General features: G+C 52.0%; 7 protein-coding genes across 7 annotated transcripts; 5 read left to right on the forward strand and 2 right to left on the reverse strand.

Annotated features, from left to right (window-relative positions):
• Nucleotides 1-745: 745 nt before the first annotated feature.
• On the forward strand, nucleotides 746-1,781 carry K489DRAFT_403830 (uncharacterized protein). The gene is made up of 3 exons (XM_033607099.1): nucleotides 746-1,073; nucleotides 1,129-1,232; nucleotides 1,316-1,781. The coding sequence occupies exons 1-3, from the start codon at nucleotides 819-821 to the stop codon at nucleotides 1,458-1,460; spliced, it is 504 nt and encodes a 167-aa protein (XP_033456819.1). The 5' UTR covers nucleotides 746-818; the 3' UTR covers nucleotides 1,461-1,781.
• Nucleotides 1,782-2,179: 398 nt separating this feature from the next.
• On the forward strand, nucleotides 2,180-3,432 carry K489DRAFT_383355 (uncharacterized protein). The gene has a single exon (XM_033605583.1). It carries the CDS (start codon nucleotides 2,484-2,486, stop codon nucleotides 2,946-2,948), a length of 465 nt encoding a protein of 154 aa, XP_033456820.1. The 5' UTR covers nucleotides 2,180-2,483; the 3' UTR covers nucleotides 2,949-3,432.
• Nucleotides 3,433-3,858: 426 nt separating this feature from the next.
• K489DRAFT_396179 (uncharacterized protein) lies at nucleotides 3,859-6,018 on the forward strand. The gene is made up of 2 exons (XM_033606868.1): nucleotides 3,859-4,021; nucleotides 4,082-6,018. Exons 1-2 carry the CDS (start codon nucleotides 3,954-3,956, stop codon nucleotides 5,664-5,666), a joined length of 1,653 nt encoding a protein of 550 aa, XP_033456821.1. The 5' UTR covers nucleotides 3,859-3,953; the 3' UTR covers nucleotides 5,667-6,018.
• A 420-nt stretch (nucleotides 6,019-6,438) lies between these two features.
• On the reverse strand, nucleotides 6,439-8,709 carry K489DRAFT_325111 (uncharacterized protein; the record flags this gene model as incomplete). The annotated part of the gene is made up of 1 exon (XM_033601809.1): nucleotides 6,439-8,709. One exon carries the CDS (start codon nucleotides 8,707-8,709, stop codon nucleotides 6,439-6,441), a length of 2,271 nt encoding a protein of 756 aa, XP_033456822.1.
• Nucleotides 8,710-9,028: 319 nt separating this feature from the next.
• K489DRAFT_383358 (TGF beta receptor associated protein) lies at nucleotides 9,029-12,728 on the forward strand. The gene has a single exon (XM_033605584.1). It carries the CDS (start codon nucleotides 9,191-9,193, stop codon nucleotides 12,638-12,640), a length of 3,450 nt encoding a protein of 1,149 aa, XP_033456823.1. The 5' UTR covers nucleotides 9,029-9,190; the 3' UTR covers nucleotides 12,641-12,728.
• Nucleotides 12,729-13,324: 596 nt separating this feature from the next.
• K489DRAFT_362300 (uncharacterized protein) lies at nucleotides 13,325-16,673 on the forward strand (the record flags this gene model as incomplete). Its single annotated transcript, XM_033602652.1, has 2 exons — nucleotides 13,325-15,953; nucleotides 16,038-16,673. Exons 1-2 carry the CDS (start codon nucleotides 13,518-13,520, stop codon nucleotides 16,671-16,673), a joined length of 3,072 nt encoding a protein of 1,023 aa, XP_033456824.1. The 5' UTR covers nucleotides 13,325-13,517.
• K489DRAFT_383360 (NAD(P)-binding protein) lies at nucleotides 16,468-18,215 on the reverse strand. The gene is made up of 4 exons (XM_033605585.1): nucleotides 17,398-18,215; nucleotides 17,211-17,315; nucleotides 17,025-17,152; nucleotides 16,468-16,945 (listed from the first exon to the last, which is right to left on the reverse strand). The coding sequence occupies exons 1-4, from the start codon at nucleotides 17,985-17,987 to the stop codon at nucleotides 16,821-16,823; spliced, it is 948 nt and encodes a 315-aa protein (XP_033456825.1). The 5' UTR covers nucleotides 17,988-18,215; the 3' UTR covers nucleotides 16,468-16,820.
• Between the last annotated feature and the right edge of the window lie 1,030 nt (nucleotides 18,216-19,245).

Below are 19,245 nucleotides of genomic sequence, written 5' to 3' on the forward strand. Positions count from 1 at the left end.
CTTAGCCCGATGCGGACTGTCTCCTCATCAGGCATGCATGCGATTTAAAGGGCGGAGCGTGAGGCTATTCCAGGGCGGCCTCTTCGTTCTTTAAACACCTGGGCAGGCTGGAACATCATGAAGTATTATTATGACAATCGAGTAATTGGCATCGGCGGGCCGACATATCCGCAGCACGAGTCTGTGTATGAATGGCGGTTCGGCTGCCTGTACATTCTTCGTACTTTCGAAAGCAACCATGGATTGTTTCTTGTAAACATTCTCAAGATACCTGCCTCGGTTGGTCGCTCATCCGTCTGAAAGCCGGTGGAGCGGCTTATGCTGCTCACTCTCTGCCTTGCGAACCACTTATTAAATGTCGCAAACCAATACAATCTCGCGGCTTCAAATAGACATATGTTGCGTACAGTTACACGACACAGTAGTTCGTCCCACCTCACCTCGTTCGCCCAGGAGTTCCACTCTTGACCGGCAAGCGAATGTCGCAAGGCAAAAAGTCTACATTGTGAAAAGGTAGTACTCACTTTTGAAGTAAAGGACAGGGACTATGTTAGCCCACAGACTGCTCTCATCACAGCCCCGCCGTTGTTGGACTGCGCGATCCTGTCCTTGGTGCTTGTCCATGGCTTCATGCACGCAGAGTTATTATTGAATTTCTTCGAAATGTGTCGGGCACGCCCTTCTCTCATTGTTGTTCCAAATTATAATATACATAATCATGGAATCTCAATCAAATTCACATATCTGCAATTCGTTCTCATTGCGCAAAGTTGTTATCATTTCTAACGGGAACAACTGCGATCTCATCGTCCGAAAATATGAGGACTACTTCTTTGGCGATGTTGGCGGCCCTCGCTACGACTGCACTAGCTGGCTCCCAGAAGAGCGTCCCGACTTCCGTATCCGACGTGCCTGAGTTTGAGATCACCAAGCTGTATTCCATAGACAACACGCAGCAAGGCGCAGGCTCACTCAATTTCGGCTTCACCGTTTGGGACCCGGCCCCAAATGTCACAACGAACTGTCACTGGACATGGCAGCACAGCGCCGACCAGAGTCTTGAAGGCGAGACCGTACGTTCTTTTTCAGATGACACTGTTGACGTTGACCCTGACCAAAAGTTGCTAGCATTCTTGTGACAACAAGAATTTCCTGTGGCAGTTCTCTTCCTACACCGACCTCCAGAAGTACACACTGCGCATCCTAGACAGGAAATCGTACTACCAACCTGGGTAAGTCACTCTTGTAGCAGACGCGACTCATGTGCAGCTTTGCCTCTGCGTAATCGGTGACTAACACTAAGTCATTACTATAGTCTGCCCAACCCCTGGGGGACGACAGTCGCTTTGGCTTCCATCAATTCTACCGTCCTCACGTGTAACAAATTGGGGCCCACGGGCGTCTATTGCCGTCAGAAGGCCGATGCTGAGTTTTGGGCGCCCACAGCGCGCTCGTGGTAATCTGACTGTTTCCAAGAAACAGCTCTGTCAGGAAGCGCTGATGACTTGTGGCGCGTGCCGAGGCCGACCGTCGCCCTTCAACCCAGTAACCATCATGGCGAGATGCTGACCGTCAGGCGAGGAATCTGCCAGCATCGCAATCGCAGCTGAAGGATTCTCTGGGCGCGAATTTGCGGCTGCCTGGAAGTGGCGCATCCATTCATGGATTTTGCATGGATGCCCAGTGGTTGTCCTTCAGGATGTCAACGTAGTGCCCAGGCTGTACGCGTACGCGTCAAGTGGCCAAATGTGAAAGTGAGTGTACCTGAGTCATCATCAGCCCAAATATCTTCGCATTCGGGATATTTGGTGGCATGGCGGCGAATGTTTTCCAGGAGGAAGAAGTGCTGCCTGTGTAAAGGAATTATTCATGCAATGAAGAAATAGCCAGAATCTAGACAACCTTGGAATACAAGTGTCAAGATCTCGAAGCTCACGATCCTTCAATTGCCCACATGTAGTTACCGTATGCGTCATGATTATAAAATAAGCCTGACACCTGCAGGACCGGGCATCCACGTGCAATTGTGGAGTTTCTAGCCCAATCAGAATGAGTCACCGGGGTCTTGCATGCAGGCATCGCCGCAGGATGCAGCGGTAGGGCTGTCATATGCCGCCCACCTCCACCACATTTTCACCGGTACCGGTATGAGAGGACGCCTGTGAAGGCATCATACCTTGACGCCTCCAGACTCAAAGAGGAAATCTATCTACTATAGATGGCGCTGACTCCAACCGTGACAAGCCGGACCGTATGCTGTGATTCTCTCTTATCGTTTGACTCACCGGTCGGACTTAGCGCAACAAGGACACCGCGCTTTGTGACGGACATTCGCTACGAGGCCTCATCACGATGATATTTAATGCAGACGGACGTACATCCGTCAAATTCTTTTTGAAACTCGAATTGCCAACAATGCGAGAAAACTGCGTTTCATATCATCACTAGTACAATAACTGTCGTTACTCTACTCTTCTTCCACGATGAGCACTTATTATCATCCCCAATCAGAAAGCCACTGGATCAGATTCGATGGTGAGCAAATCATCAACGAATCCGAGCCGATCGTCCGTCCAAACCGGAAACGTACTCGCCACCGACCTGGTCGTTCTCAGAGGCGCAATTCAGGCGATTCATCAGGCTCATCATCACCCGAGCTAGTCACTCGCCACGACTCGGGCTGCTTCATGCCACCATCGTCCGCTTATTCCCGATGTTCCAGCACAGATACCACCAAGGACTATTGTATAAACTCGCCTAGCGGCACAATCGCTATGGAGAAACCTACATCCTCGTCAACCATGCGTATTGATCGGGATACGTTAGATCGACAGATGTTCGGTGGCGTTGACGAAGATTCGCAGTCCGCCCAAGAACTCCGCGGACCGATGCTCGACGTTGTATTGAGTCTCTTCAACAACGTCGACTTCATCGATCCGGCATTTTGATTTCTTTCCATGGGATATAAAACATTCTTCTCTTATTGGTGTGTTGTAACGACGGGACACAACACATCTCCGGCTCAGATCTTTGTATCATGCCCGCGATCACAGCACGAAATTCAACCAATTTGAACCATGGTTCCCCCGATTCGAGATCTTTCGACAATCAACTTAACGATAAATTGATGATTTATGAATATTTGAAGCTTGGCAGCGTGGTTGTTCATGCGATGTTTCGTTCCTGCGATTACAAGCAAGGCTCGCATGTACTTTCTGAGTCAATTTTAATTGGTGTCTATCACCACTTTTTGTACTGTACCGTATACCATTCTCTCCATCTCACGCGGAGTCTGCGCTGGGATTTCGTGTTTCCAGTGGAGTATTTGGCGTATTGTTAGCAAACCTTACAAATCCGGAGGACATGACTCCGGATCCTTCACCTCGATCGATCACTAGAGATTAGGCGTCCCATCACGAGTACCCGGGTAGGCGTCCTTTCTAGCATGTATGTGTGCAGGGTCACCCGTTGATAGGCAGCCTCAAAGGATTGAATCCGGCGTGTAACAGATTGCTGCTCGAGGGTGAATGTGAGTATAGTACTGTAAACTTTTCTCTGGAAACTTCCTGCTCAGCCGAAGATGAGCCCATAGTTTGAAGGGCCTATCGCAGGCGCACACAATGCCTGTGGATAAAAAAGCACAAGTTGGCAATGGTAGGTAAAATTGTTGATACACCATAATGGACCAATTCTGTAGACAGGATGAGGAAAAGTAATGCATTAATGACAAATGGTTCCTGCAGTAGAAGCAAAGTAATTCGTAGGGCTGTTTAGCTAGCAGGGTAAAGCCCACGCCGGCTCGGCGCGAGACACTCAAGCATGGCCTGCCTCCACCTCTTCCTCCATCGTCATCATTGGCATTGATTGCTCCCAGTAACCGGGTGCACTTTCAAACATTCCGCACCACAGTTGCCCGCACCGTCCTCTTCTCACACTCACATTTCCCCAGCCCAATGGAACGCGTACATGGATCGCCTCCGGTCGCAGCAGTTTTCATTGTGATTTTCGACCAAAAAGTTGGGTGAGCAGATATACACCTGATAACTACACAAAGCCTGGGCACCTGCTCACGTGCGCATAGCTATACCGTCGCGCGCAAACGAACGCTCGCCGATGTGGACTTAGATGGCGTCGAATTCAAGAGCCTTCCTTCCGGACTTCATGCTGTCAAAGAGGATCTCATCTACTTTGTCCACGGGAAATATGCTGGAATTAGCGTCTTCGTACAAGGCGAGGCCGATGCCAAGCAGCGCAACGCAACCTTTGTCGCCGTCGGAGTGCTGGTACCATTGAGTCAAGGTCAATTGGGACGTGGATGGATGCATGCGGAAGAGCTACGAGTTTTGGTCAAAGAAGTCATCAAGGACACCGCAGACACAAGGCATCTTGAGTTGTTCTGGAAGAAGCACAGGGCGGATGAGACAGCCGTGACAGCTTCGAGTTCAGTTGCAATACCAGCATCACCCACCTCAGATAACAAAAAGAGGAAGCGCACGTCTTCCGTGAGCACGTTTGCTAGTTTGAACACTGACGCACTATGGCCCGCGGATCATCCAGCGCTGTCGATACCGCTGCTCCTCGATTCATTCGGACCTCTAATATTTCCCTTACATCGTGCTGCGCTCCTACGAAAACGAATTCTCTTTCTGGGCAGCACACCAGTCCAGAAGAATTGCAATGCTGTGTACAATGCATCTGTTTTATCGAATGTTCCACAATCCCTATACGAAACCCTCCCTCCTTCGGCTAAACCCATCTTCCAATGTCGGCCTTTGTTTAGTGTCGGAATACAGGAGATGCCGATTCTGTGTTCAAATAGTGGCGAGAAAGCGGGCTGGATCGCATGCACGACCGACGACATTCTGAGCGAGAAGAAGGACTTATACGACCTCCTGGTAGAACTCCCAGGAACTTCACGATCAAAAGGCCTCTGGCCCACGCTGCAGACATCAGATGGGGAAATCATCAAAGCCTCTCAAAGGGACCTTCGCCGTTGGAGACAATTACGGAATGAACTCAAACGTCTAAGGGATCTCGCGCAAGAAGGATACACTGACGAACCGGGAGCAGAGCCCATCGATGACGATGAGCAGCCATTGATACAGCCCCACGAAACGGAAGAGGATGCAGAGGCTGCTCCACCTCCATCGAAGGACGAGAATGACGTGGTGGAGCCATCCTCCTGGGCAGCACTCGCATGTAGAAGCTTCATGTGGTGGGCGTCTGCAGGCGAAGCCAGCGCGTGGGAAAACGAACAAGCTCAAGCCGATGAACAACTATTACTCGATCTTCCAGACGTGGCCGGGATACTGGAATCTGCCGGAGACGATGATGATGAGGATGACGACGCGGTCGCGCGACGGAACCATCGTGATCTGTATTTCTCAAGAGCTGCTGCGACTGTCGTGTTGGCTTACTTCCGACGCGTCACCGAGAACCTCTTCAAGGCCATGACGGTTGTGGTCGAAGAGGCTGACGACGAGACGGAAGAAGGGATCGCTGAGGATGCCATCACGGTTGATCTCGATCATGTCCGTGAGATGGGCCTCGATACCTGGAGTGGTTTGGACAAGGCGTTCGTCATCGAGATGCTGAGAGTTTGGTACAATCGTGATGCGGTGATTGCCGGCGGAGGCGTACGATTATGCGGCTTACGAATCTGCTAGTGATTGGAGACGTGGAAGAGATGATAATGGAAATTAAAGCGCTCTGTTGCGGTTCAAATTTGGTCGTACATCGGCATGTAATCAAAGTATCTCGTCTCGGATGCCCAGATATCATATTCTACATTAACATATTCGTGCTTGCCGCACAACCGCCAAGTCAGGAAGGTAGCATTGCTACAGACTCTGTGTATATGAGCTTTGGGGCGATTGTTTCGGCACACTGCAAGTCGCTGCGCCCCTTCGTTCAGCTGCCTAGCCAGGTCACACGGCTTGATTGAGGCGGCAGCCTGACCTAGCGCTCCTCTGGCCTGGGCATACCAGATGAGTCCCCTTGATCGGAAGCCTGAAAGCGAGATTCATCAAAAAATTGTCTCGTTTACTGGGGAGAATAATTGCTTTCGTCCTGGGCCAAACAAAATATCTGCGAGCACACGAGAGACGATGTCGGGTCCATGGGAACATAGCACCTACGCCGCACAATCAAAAGGGTCTTTCGGACCAGCTATCGCATCTCGATCGAGTGTTCGATCATAGCGGCACAGAAGTTATAGCGTGCCATGGCGACGACGATGGTCCAAGCAACGCGTGACTTCAAGCCTTTGGATGGGGTCGATATCTCAGGCAGCTGGCTAAGTGTGGCGTGGATCGGTGAACTAGCGTTGCTGAAGTTCTCTCGTGGCGCGGACGCCGCACCCAACACGTCGGCGGCCTAGATTTTCTGTTTGGGACCCTAACCTGGACGGCCCGGGTCATGATGAGCGTCAGTGGCAGGTCATGAATGGATCTCTTCGTCCCAGGTTGGCGAGTGATCATCCGAAACACTGCCAGAATCGGGCACAAAAGGCGCAACCCTGTTGACCATGGTAGGCGTTGTGTGGCCCATGCCGAAGAGCATGACCAAGACTAGAATGTGCAAGGCAATGCAGTACGCCGCAAAAAGATTTCTGCTAGTCCGTGTCGCAAGCAAGAGTCGTGTTGCCTGGAATACTGCGCGTTCCGGCCAGCCCATCCGCTTCAAAGCCCGAGCCGATTCGCGGCCACGAAATGCTGCAAAGGGGCTGTTCAGATTGTTCTCGTATGTGGACCGATAGCGATCGAGGGCCGGGGCACCAGAAGTGCTGCCACCTGGCGAGGATACCGTGATAGAGCTGGGGTTGGGATTGGCGCTGTAGGTAGATCCGGATCCGGCTGCTGAAGGGCCGGTATTGCCGCGATTGTAAGACGCCACGTAACGCGACTTTTCGTACAGATTGAGATTGTCGCGCTGGAGTGAGGAGACCTCGGTACGAAGCGACGACACTGTTTGGTACTGCTTTTGCAGCTCTTGTTCGAGATCGTTGATCTTCTTCTTGAAACGATCACGTTGAGCGGTGACCAGAGGTAAGATACTGGCCGATCCAATGCTTGGGGCTTCGCCAGAACGTAACGATTCAAGCACTCGAGTGTTGTTTGCCCCAGCACCTTCATATCCGCCAATGATGGAGGACGTCGGAGAAGTTGCGCCTCCCCGGCGACTGCCATACACCGATTTCGGATAACGCGATGTGTATGTCCCGGCGACAGACATGGTATCGAAAGCATTCGAGATTTCCTGTTGTGTCTTCTGAATGTCATTTTCCAGGGTCGAATTGAGGATCTGTGCTTTCTCAAGATCCATATTGGTGCCTGACAGATCCTCCTGCAATTGCTCCATCTTCCTCTGGAGATCAGCATGTGCCACTCGGAGCTCAGTGAGCTCATTGTTCAATTTCTTGTTGCGAGCAGCGAGGAGCTGCTCCAGAGTCTCACCCTTAACTCCATCTACCGAGCCACTGGTGTTGGTGCTTTCTTCCGCATCTCCATTTTCAACGTTGGTGAATTCGATGGCACGGAGCATTTGTAGTTCACGTTTCACTTCCTCATAGTCACTCCACTTCTGTACTTTCGCTTCCAGTGTTTCGCGATCAGTCTTAAGCGCTGCTGCTTCACGTTCGAATCCTCGAATCTTATTTTGTAAGGCGGTTTTCTCGGAGTCCTTGTCGTACCGAGCAGCGTCGAGTCTCCGCAGGAGCGACGAGTTCTCCGACCGCAGGCGCAAATACGCAGGATCATCCTCAACAGCAGTATGGCGAACGCTGGATTGGCTGGTCGATTGTGCGAGCTCGATCCGAAGCTGTTCGTTACGAGCTTCGACCTCGACCAAACGGAGGCTTGTCCGCTCCAACTCTGAGTTGATGATTTCAAGTTCCGCAGCAGAGCCGGAATTCCTGTCATATTTTTGTCCTGAATCTCCTGACATTTCTAATCTTTGTGAGACTTCATAGCTGGCCTTCAGCTCCTTCAGCAAGCGGTCCTGGTTCTCGATTTTACTTTCGAGTCCTCGCTCCTTCGCAGTCCAGTTGTCCTCTTTCTCGCGCAAGACAGATTGCCATGACTGTTCAACTTGCTTAATTTGGTCATCTTGAGTACCAGAAAGTGCCTCTCTTTTCTTTCTCTCGTCTTCTGTGCGTTGATCGGCTTCCTCGAGCTGCTCGTTGAGTGCGCTGATCTGCACACGCAGGCTCTCATTTTCCGACTCCAGTTTCGGCACCACTTCATCAGCAGTGATCAGAGAATCGATCGACGCCTCCAATAACGGATATGGATCGGGTGCTTCGGCCAAGGGCGAATAAGCTTGCATGAACGCAGCAGTGATGCTTTTGTTGTGCGTTGTGACAACATCGATATAGCTTTGGTATGCTTTGAGCAAGTCTTTGATCTGTCCGAGCTTATTCGCATCGTCGAGCTTGCGGAAGTCTTTGGTCTTCTGTGCCAGGTCCTTGCGCTGGACGAGAGACTCCTTCTGTTGATCCACCATTTCTTCGGCGGTATGATCGAGATCGCGAACGAGTTTCGAAAGGTTCAGACTGCGCCATGCGGTGACTGCCGACTGAAATTTGTTGTCTCCTTCTGAGGAGTTTCGCGTTGGCAGGGCGCCATCTTTTGCGTCTTCTGACGGGCGGCCATTGGATTTGGTCGGATCGCTGGCTTGCACGGTCGGCAGGGGCTCGTCGGCGTCCGCCATGATGGTGTCGGGTGAAGTCGTCAGTCGTGATCGTAATATGTTGCTTTTCAGGATTCGAGTCTCAACAATGGGCAGGACACTTGATCCGATAATACTGTACAGTATGCGCCTGGTTGCGGCGGACGCGGAGGTGACGGGTGGTGCAGCTGTTTCGTGTCTATTTACCTAGGCCTGCCGAGAATATTCATTAGCTGGAGAATGCGCTTAGGGTAGGGAATATTCGGCTGGCACCAATGCCGCTAGACACGCAGCAGTCAACCTTATCTGAGGGCTCCCTGCGGTTTGGCGGGATGATGACAACTAAAGTTGCGAAGCTGCCCAGGTGATGTTCGAATTCGCTCTATCCACAAGTCACCATCCCTCTTTGCATTTGATGATCAGTTTTGCCGCTTTCGCAACTACTACGTAAGATTTTTGATGTCACTAGCAACAAGAAGTCCAGTTGATTTGTCAGCGATCACAAGATGACGCGCAAGTCGGCATGGCCATGGACCTCACCTCGCACACTCGAGGCGACCTACCTGGATCCTATACCTTGCGCCCGCTGATCAATGAAGTCCCGTTGACACCGAAAGAGGATGGCAGCCCGGCGCACATCACTTGCGTAGATTCATGGAACGGCAACTTGTATATCGGGTCTTCCTCTGGAGAGATTCTACATTATTTCCAGATCCCACCAGATCCGGCCGAACCTGATGGCGAGCCTGCGTATATCCTGGCTACGCGCATTGAGCCTGAGCCTGCCTCAGCGCACACATCGCCTTCTGATATTGGCGTGAAACAAATCCTGTTGCTTCCGCACGAGGCAAAGGTCTGCATTCTATGCAATGGAGTTCTACAATTCTATTCGCTGCCCGAATTAAGCCCAGGCATCGATGGCAAAATTATCCGACAACAGGGATGTCTCTGGGTGGGAGGATTGGATCGAAACATTGCTCAGGATGCACTGGAGCGACCAGACGGTACCGCGATCGTCATGTGCCTCAGGCCGCGGTTGCGCCTGATCAACATTGGCGAGCAGGCACGAAAGATCCGGGACATCGAACTTGGCGGCATATCAGCAATCGAAAGAAGAGGAGACCTAGCTTGTGTCGCAGACGGAGAATCATATTCACTGCTCGATGTTGTTAATCAGCGCAAGCAGGAGCTGTTCGCGATTTCATCCTCAGCCGACACACAACCTCTTGCGCCAGCTAGACCGGCTTCTCGCAGCGTCAGCTCTGCGACCAGTCCGGTACGCCAGAGCCGCGGGCATGATCGAAATATCAGTCTTGGTGGCCAGCCTCGGAGCGGTGACAGATCTCGGCCAGATCTAGGGATGAATTGGCCTACACGCGCATCATCCCGTACTTCATTACCACCTCCTGCGAAATCATCTCGTGAGCCAAGCCCATTGAAGGTTGACAAGCCGCTACCCGAGGCGCCCGAGATACAACAAGTTCCAGATGCGCGGACGAGACCTGCTCGTCCACTACCACCGAACATCATATCACCAACCGCCAATGAGTTCTTGCTAACAACGGGAACGAGGCTAGAGGAACCTGGTGTAGGAATGTTTGTTAATCTCGATGGAGACCTCGTTCCCCGCGGCACACTGGAGTTCAGTAGCTACCCACTCTCCATTGTACTTGACAGTAATGGTCCCGATGCGACCACCCCTAAACTCGACGACTTGTCCAGAGAGGGAACCTTGCTTGCTCTTGTGCAGAAGTTGGAATCCGGGATCATGCAAAAATGCATTGAGATCCAGAAATGGAACGTTAATTCCAGCGAGACCGACACTGCGAAAGAGTGGCTTGTCATTGGTCCAGCGGAGGATTTCGAGGAGCAACCCTCGCTCAGTCACTACGGCCTCATAGAAGTAACAAGCCCCGCGCAATTGTCAGGAGACAGCATAGGCGCCGCGCTCCGACTGCGCCGACTTCGAATAGGTAAAGAGCATACAGAAAGCACCGAAGAAGACAGGAAACGCAACGCCGAGGAAGACAAATTCGCTGCAAGATTCGAGAAACTTCGCGCAAATATTCTGCTCTTTGCCAATCGTCAGATTTCGTGGGTGGTTCGTTGCCCAGTCGTGGTACAGCTCAACCGGCAGCTTGATCTCGCTCTACAAAAGAACGACGAAGGCGTGGTGTCCGTGGACGTTTCAGCGATACAAAATGTTGTCAAGATCTTGCGAGGTCGAGAGCCTCGTGATGAGCTGGAGTTTCTCACTCTCACGTATATTCGTCAAAAAGCCGCTCTTTTGTTATTTGGCCGACTAATCCTGCAGACCGCCGGCAACATCACCACTAGTGAGCTTGATCGACAGCGGACTGAAGATGCTTTGGGCGCTGCTGAGCTTGACCCTCGCATCGTTCTCACGATGGTGCCACCACTACAGAAAGAAATAACCCAGGGAAAAGATGGTATATGGGTGCCGCAAGGTATTCGAGACACACTTGATATGCTCCGAGCTTCCTTCGATGTCGCCGGCCTGAATCAAGATCCCAGGGGCCTATTTGGCGAGAACATCTTGATGATCATGAAGGGATACCTGTTCTCTTGGCGCAGGAAAAAGGGTTTCGGGAGTGTCGCTGACGAGGCAAACGTGTTCCTCACTGTTGACGCGGCGCTGCTGCATGTCTTGCTCCTGCTTGATCGACACAGCTCATCTGGCCCCGCTGCCCCAGGCTCGATTCGCGCCGAGCTCAACGACGTTGTCGATCGCGGAGTTGAATGCTTTGACAGGGCCGTTGAATTATTCGAGAAGTTTGGTCGCATCTACATGCTGAGTCGTCTTTATCAAAGCCGCAAAATGTCTGCTAATGTCCTAGCGACGTGGAAGCGGATAATCGAGGGCGAAGTCGACGTTGGTGGCGAGCTTGTCGATGGAGAGCTGCGTGTGCGTCGCTACATTGCGCAGATCAGAGATATCTCCCTCGTCGAGGAATACGGATCCTGGCTAGCTCGCCGTGATCCGAGACTTGGAGCCCAGGTCTTCGCCGATGACAAAAGCAAAATAAAGTTCGATTCAAACGAGGCGATTGCCATCCTCCAGAAAAATGCCCCCAATGCCGTGAAGGACTATCTGGAACACCTGGTTTTTGACCGGAATCACATTCAATACGTTAACGATTTAATCGCCTTTTATCTAGATACTGTCCTCAACGCCCTCGAGGATTCCGAGTCAGTCCGTGGCCTCCTATTAGACTCATACGCGACATATAGAGCGTTGGAGCCGCCAAAACCTACATACCGACAATTTGTCGCCGACAACCCTGTCGATGCCGAATGGTGGCGCAATAGATTGAGGCTTTTGCAACTCATTGGCGGCACCCACGGTCCATCCTCGCAATACGACGCGCAAGCGCTCGGCAGCCGCCTCGAGCCTTACAAGAACGAGCTAGTGCCTGAGATGATCATCCTCAATGGTCGCGAAGGTCGACACGAGACTGCCTTGTACCTATTGACTCACGGTCTTGCGGATTACGACACGGCAATTCGCTACTGCCTGCTTGGCGGCTCGAGCATATTTCACCTGCAGTCTGCCTCTGCTGCAGCATCGACGCCCTCGGCATTACCGAGTCATGACGAGCAGTCTCGGCTGTTCAACTATCTGCTAAACGAGTTCTTCGCGATTGAATCGGAGGACGCGCGCCTAGAGCGCACGGCTGAGCTCCTCGAACGCTTTGGAGGGTGGTTCGATGCAGCAAGGGTGTTAGAACAGATTCCCGACAATTGGTCGGTCCAAGTCGTCGCGGGTTTTTTGGTCCATGCTTTCCGCCGGCTGGTCCGGGATAAGAACGAGACGATTGTGGTGAAGGCATTGAGTGGCGCGCAGAACCTCAAGAAAAGCCTGGAAGTGATAGAGAAGTCGGAAGGCGCAGGGCCAGTCGTGATGGTAGCACCTCTCGAGTCGCAAGAAGCCGACGACGAGTCGTATGCTTGATCTGATTTTTTTATCATCATAGCCGATAGTAACAATGAGCGAAATTCGCAGATTAGTCAGCCATATGATTTCCTGATACCGCTGCACAGTTGTTCGCATACAGTATCTGGCTACTGTTCATTTTGTCCTCTCACCCATGCTTGGAGCTTTCATTGTTGGCAACACAACAGAGCACAAAGGAGATATGTATGTGCCATGTGGACTGGTCGGTTGAAGTTGCCATGGAGCCGTGAAAGCGGAAGTCGACGGGAGTGGGATAGCCACTGCCGTCAATTTGCGCCCGCCACGCGAGCATCAAATTTCTAGAGCCGGGCGGCGGATACTGTATACACTACTGAGCCCTGCGGACGGAGTATTGCGGCACCTGCACGTACCTACCTAGTAGGTAGTCATTACAATCCGGGAAGCGCGAATCTCTACTCGACATGATGCCCAGGTGCCTGTCTAATCTCACCTGGGCAGCTTGATCTCGACCGATCCACTTGTGACGGGTGAATCCGCGCAGTCATGGGCGCATGAGCCGAACCTTCTCCGGCTCTACAGTACCATACGTTCGTGGCACCCAATCGATCGATCGATCAAATCAAACACTTGACCGAAAGGGTGCTGCTACCCCGATGGATTGCTTGCACCCACCCTGCGTAAACGTAAACAGTGCGATTTATGTCTGAGAATCCCCGGGCCTCCCTCGTTATGAAGTGACCATCGTGATTACGGCGCATCGAGCGAGACGTGTGTTGACACTCATTGTGGAGGGGCTGGGCTCCATCTGCAAAGGCGAGCTTTGATGCGACACAATCAATATTTCTATTGCATTTCGATAATCGATCGTGAGTGACACTTGAGTCTCCCAGAGTGTCGGCGCTCGCGTTTCGCGATGGACGCTCTTCACGTCGATGTGGAGCGCGCTTCAGTGCACGACCACCTCCCGCTTGCCGGCAATGACGATTTGGAGCCAATCCCGACCGTGGCGCCTCCTCTATGGACAGACAACATTCCCAGGACCGAGCATAATGCCGTGTTTTTGGACTGCGACTTTGCATCGACGAGCCTTGGGCCGCTTTGCCGATGGGGTCCCGCTCTTCGGGCATATGCCTCGATGATTTTCGCGGACACTCGTCCGGCTTGCATCTATTGGGGCCCGGACCGTATTGCGCTTTACAATGCCGAATTTGCGGTTTGCAGTGCGGGAGCTCACCCTGCTCTGATGGGCCGGGGTTTCAGTGAGGTCTTCGCAGCACTTGCCGAATCGATTGGCCCAGTGTTCAAAGAAGCCACAAGAACAGGCCGAGGTCAAGATCTCGAAAACATTTTGCTCTTTCCGACCCGGAACGGATACGTTGAGGAAACTTACTGGACCGGCCAGTTCATTCCACTGCGCGGCGAGAGTGGCAATTTTGAGGGCTACTATAATACGACCATTGAGAAAACATCACAAGTACTGCAAAAGAGACGGCGAGCAGTCGTCGACCAGATCGCTGCTATTCCACCGTGTGCTATGGACCAGACCTTCACTCTGGTGGTCGAAGCTCTTCGTGGAAATCCGAATTGTATTGCAATGGCAATGCTTTACTCGTTTGACGAATTGGATGCTGGCGATGTTGAGTATGTTCGGCTTCGTGGCAGTATAGGTGTGCCGGAAGGGCATCCATGTGCAGTCCAATCAGCATGTCTGGAGACCAGTCAGGAAGGCATGGTTCCAATTTTCCGCATGGTGAAAGCATCCCGAAAGATGCTTGTCGTTGATTGCGAGGATGAAACTACCTTGATTCCCAGGAGTGTTTTAGATGGGATACAGTGGTGCGGTTATGGCGAGCAATCCCGAGAAATTGCCATCATGCCCCTGACCAGTGGGGAAACACTGCTGGGGTTTTACGTGCAAGGCCTCAATCCTCACAGACGATATGATGAAGACTACGGCGCAAGCATCATCGACATGGCGCGACAAATCGAGGCTAGGTGGATCGCAGCATTGTCCTTTGAACGATCACAGCTGCGCGAACAAGCTCTCGAACGACGCGCAATCGATAGTGAGAACCGCCTCAGACACATGGCGCAGTGCGCACCGTTAGGGATGGTCCAAATTACCCCTGAATTTCGAGTCCAATGGGCGAATGACCAATACGAGGAGATCACTGGGCACGATAGTCGCAGCAATTCTGGTCTCGACGCATTCCTGGAGCTCGTCGCCGACGAAGACCGGGTCAGGGTCGTTGAAGAACTTCAATCAGTCTTCAAAGGAGAGACGCGGAGCGTGCTTGAGGTACGCTTGAAGCGCACATGGACGCCCCCAATCGATGTAGGAGAATCACTCAGAGATGTTTCTACTTGGATCCTGGCATCTAGCTTCCCATTGATAGAGAATGGTAAGGTCAAGCTGATAATGGGATATTATATCGACATCAGTCACCAGAAATGGGCGGAGAGTGTACAAGAGCGTAACGCAGCTTCTGCGATGCTTGACAAGCGCCGCCAAGAAGAGTTTATCGACACGACTTCTCATGAGATGCGAAATCCTCTGACCGCCATCACGCAGTTAGCAGATGGTATCGCCAGGTGTGATGACCTGAATCGTATGGGGTCTTTGGAGACCTATCGAAGTATCGTTCGCGATAACATCGACGCGGCCAACACGATTCTCATCCTTACGGCGCATCAGAAGCGGGTGATTGATGATGTCCTCATCCTATCAAGACTGGAATCGCACATGCTTTCCATTACACCGGTGCCTGAGTCGGCTAGCAGGGTTGTTGCGAACACGGTCAAGATGTTCGACGGAGAAGCCGCGATGAACAACATACACATTGAAGTCGTCCGCGACCAATCGAGCGATCATCCTATGGCTGACTACTTACTCATCGATGCATCGCGCTTGATGCAGGTATTGATCAATCTGATTAGCAATTCAATCAAGTTCACGTCGACCCAGAGCTTTAAGAAGATCACAGTGTCCTATGGCACTCAGACTGTGCGGCCCGTCATTATCAGGTCCAATTTTGGCTCGATTGTGTGGTGTCCGCCCAAAACAGAAGAGCAACGGCATAGCGCGTTGCCACCGTTAGAGTTTGGACAGAAAAGTTTGTATCTCTACTTTTGCGTGCAAGATACTGGTCCAGGTATGACCGACGAAGAGATGCAACGCTTGTTCAAACGATTCTCGCAAGCAACGTCAAAAATCCACATCACGCATGGCGGCAGCGGCTTGGGTCTCTACATCTGTCGTGAACTTGCGGAAAAGCAAAGCGGTGGCATTGGTGTGGCATCACAACACGGCATGGGATCAGCCTTTGGTTTCTATATCGAAACTCGAGCAGTATCTCTGATCGATACGGATCAGATTCCATCGCCATCTCCAAGTTCCAAGCGCATTTTCGAACGAGCATTCAACAGACGGGAGCCGAGAATGGACACTGCTCCCATCTATAACTTTCCGGGTCCTCAAACGCCGAAATTAACTCGGGCGGCCACGGCGCTTCCATTGACACCACGACAGCCGCGACAGTACAACGTACTCTTGGTAGAGGACAATATGTTCAATCAGAAAATTCTAGCAAAACAGCTGCGGACCGCCATGTGTTCTGTGCAGGTTGCCAATCATGGTTTGGAAGCTCTACAGATCCTTGATCGATGCGGGCATTGGTCGAGGAGCGCAGATCAGGAGATGCCCGAGGCGTACGGGAATGCGCCAGCTCAATCAACGCACTCCCGCGACGGAGCTATCGACGTCATCCTACTGGACGTCCAGATGCCGGTCATGGATGGTCTGGAGTGTTGCCGGATCATTCGTGAGCGAGAAAGGCAGGAATTCGAAGACGACCTAGCAGACGGCATTTTTCATTTGCGTAGACCGCCTTTACCCATCATCGCTACTACAGCCAATGTGCGCCAGGAGCAAAGGGATATGGCGCTCGCTGCAGGCATGGACAGCGTTTTAATGAAGCCTTTCACTGCCTCGGATGTCCTGGAACGAATACATGAAATCCTCTCGAATCGAGCATCGACGGCTATCATTGCACCCGGCAATCCCAGGTGAAGATCTTTTCACGCTAAGAACCCAAGACCTTATATGAGACCCGAGCAACGCATCGCCACTCCACGCAAATTCGAGAGACTTTTGATTTGCCCTGAGAGGCTACCACGATTGCTGTATAAACTGTGATCGTCTCCTACTTAGGACGCACTATACAGGAAGTCCGATGTTAGCCTTCCACGTCGCCATGGCGTTTCCTGCAACGACGTTGTCCTGATTGGCATCAACGTAGCCTCGAGGATCCACACTTCTCGGAACGACAGTGAGAGATCGACCTGAAGACGCGACGATGTTAGTGACCGTTCTCGAATGCATATATTCGAGGGCATTCGTCGGAATTTCAAGCATACGCACCATTGACTGATTGCTCCGCAGCGATGTGAAGGATGGCAGAGGCTGCGTCTTCTACCAGCGCCCAATCATATTTAACAGCATCGAGCTGCTGCTGTGCCGCGACGGGAACGATGCGCGTCTTGATGAACCTAATGTGTTCTATTATCAGCGACAATCGCACAGATGATCTACACCGGATGAACCAACCAAGGACTGATCAAGCCAACCCGAATACCATGGGCTGGAAGCGAATTCCGTAGGCTACGGAAGAGACCACGCACTCCCCATTTGGAGGCGTTGTATTGAGGTGCACTATGCATGGCGTCTGTGAGTCCTCGTTCAAAACTTTGCAATTCTGATCGCGGGTAGCAGAGAAGGATAGGACAATACTCACGCGGGCATATCCAAATAGCCAGCAAGAGAAGCAGTGATAATTAAAGCACGATCTTTCTCCTCCTCGCCCGGTCGTTTCACGAGATAATGTGTCGCGAGTTTCGCAGTGTAAGCCACACCAATGGTGTTGACCTTCAGAGTACTCAACTTCGGTTCGACCGGGTCCGCCGTCGGATCCGCCGCGATCTTTTCTGCATCGACGAGAAGTTCATCCGTCACAGCGATTCCCGCATTCGCGCAGACCACATCGATGGACTTGCTGGGAGACTTCTCAATGGCCGTCTTGAACAGCTGAAGCTGCTCGGCCCAGACGAGCACATCGCAGGGGACGAACGCAACCTTTTCGGATCCGAGCTCGCTGACGATGGCCTCGGCTTGCTCAACGGCGATATCGCCAAATGTGACAAAAGCGCCCGCTGTAACGAAAGCTCGCACGCTGGCTTCGCCGATGCCGCTGGCACCGCCCGTGATGACTACGCTGCGTCCGGCCAATTTCGTCGCATCGAACGTGGCGCCGAGTTGGACGGCATTGTCTGTGTTGAAGGACAGGTGCGGTATAGAAACGATCTGAGCTCCACCTTGCGATGCCATTGTGGGAGCCGTATCAAGTCTTGCTATGTTTCAATAGTACGGGGGCGACAGAAGTTGGGATTTTATTGTATAAAGGAGAAGTTATGACGGACGAACTACCTAGATGTTTACTTGACTGCGGTTTATATACGCCTCTCTACGCCCTACCGCAAAATAGTAGGCATGCAACACGAGCACATCACTGCCTGGGTTGTCGGAACGATTGTTCTTTTATGAACACGATGTGCATGCGGGGTGCGTCAAAAGAAGCATCATTGCCGCCGAGTCAGCTTTTGTGGAAGGAGTCGCAGCATAAGGTGGTCTGGCCCGCCGCGCACAACCTGCATATATCCGTTGCGATTGCGAGTGTAACAAAACCGAATGCCTGATTCCAATTTCTTGACTCGGAGTCGTCGAGATGGAGCTCACAATCACACATTGCGCTGCCACTATGTGCAAGATCTGACCGCCGGAAAGGGTCTGGTCACCTATGTAACTCTGGTAGCTAGTCCTACACTTCTCTGGGTCGCGTAGGGTGCTTCATTAATACCTACCTAGGTACCGCACTCATACCTACAGTAGGTCACTTTTCAAGACGAGCATTATATCGAGCATGTCGGAAAGAAGACTTGAGAACTATATTTACAGTCTTACATCAAGCAACATACAGTAAATCGATACATGACGGGCAAAGGAAGTTGAAGACAACAACAGCTCGTTTCCATGAAGAAGTTGTCAGACTGCCCCGTCCGATTCATCAACCGATCCCTGTGCACTCTGATATGTCTGAAGTTTAGACCTGACGTCTATATGCCGCACCGCATGTTCAGAACTCGCATGCTGGCGTAGCAGGACTGCTGGTGTTAGGCCTGTGCATTCAATCGTGATGTTGCCGATCGTGATGGGTTGCTCCAGATGTGGTCTGTCCGTCTGTCCGTCCTCCAGGACTGTCTACAATCCACCCGCAGTCTACGGTACAGTCTACAGTACAGTCCTGCGCCACTCGCGTCAACGCCAAAAGGACAGAAGGAAGGACCCGCCCGTTAATGCCCATGCACTTGTGCTGTGCACAGCTGTTCACATCACCCCAGCCGCCGCCGCTGTGGGATGTGGGCGGGCGGGCCTCCGCTGAAGCCCTCCACTCCTGGGCTGGCGATGATGACGGCTGACAAACAGTGCTCGCCGCTGCAGCTGCAGGTGGGCGCTAATGCCGATATTTTGGATAGAGCTCTATAATTGTTCTTCCCGCCTCAGCAGTTTACCATTCGTTCTCTTTCGT

Source organism: Dissoconium aciculare (assembly GCF_010015565.1).
Source record: "Dissoconium aciculare CBS 342.82 unplaced genomic scaffold K489scaffold_12, whole genome shotgun sequence".
NCBI classification, from domain to species: domain Eukaryota; kingdom Fungi; phylum Ascomycota; class Dothideomycetes; order Mycosphaerellales; family Dissoconiaceae; genus Dissoconium; species Dissoconium aciculare.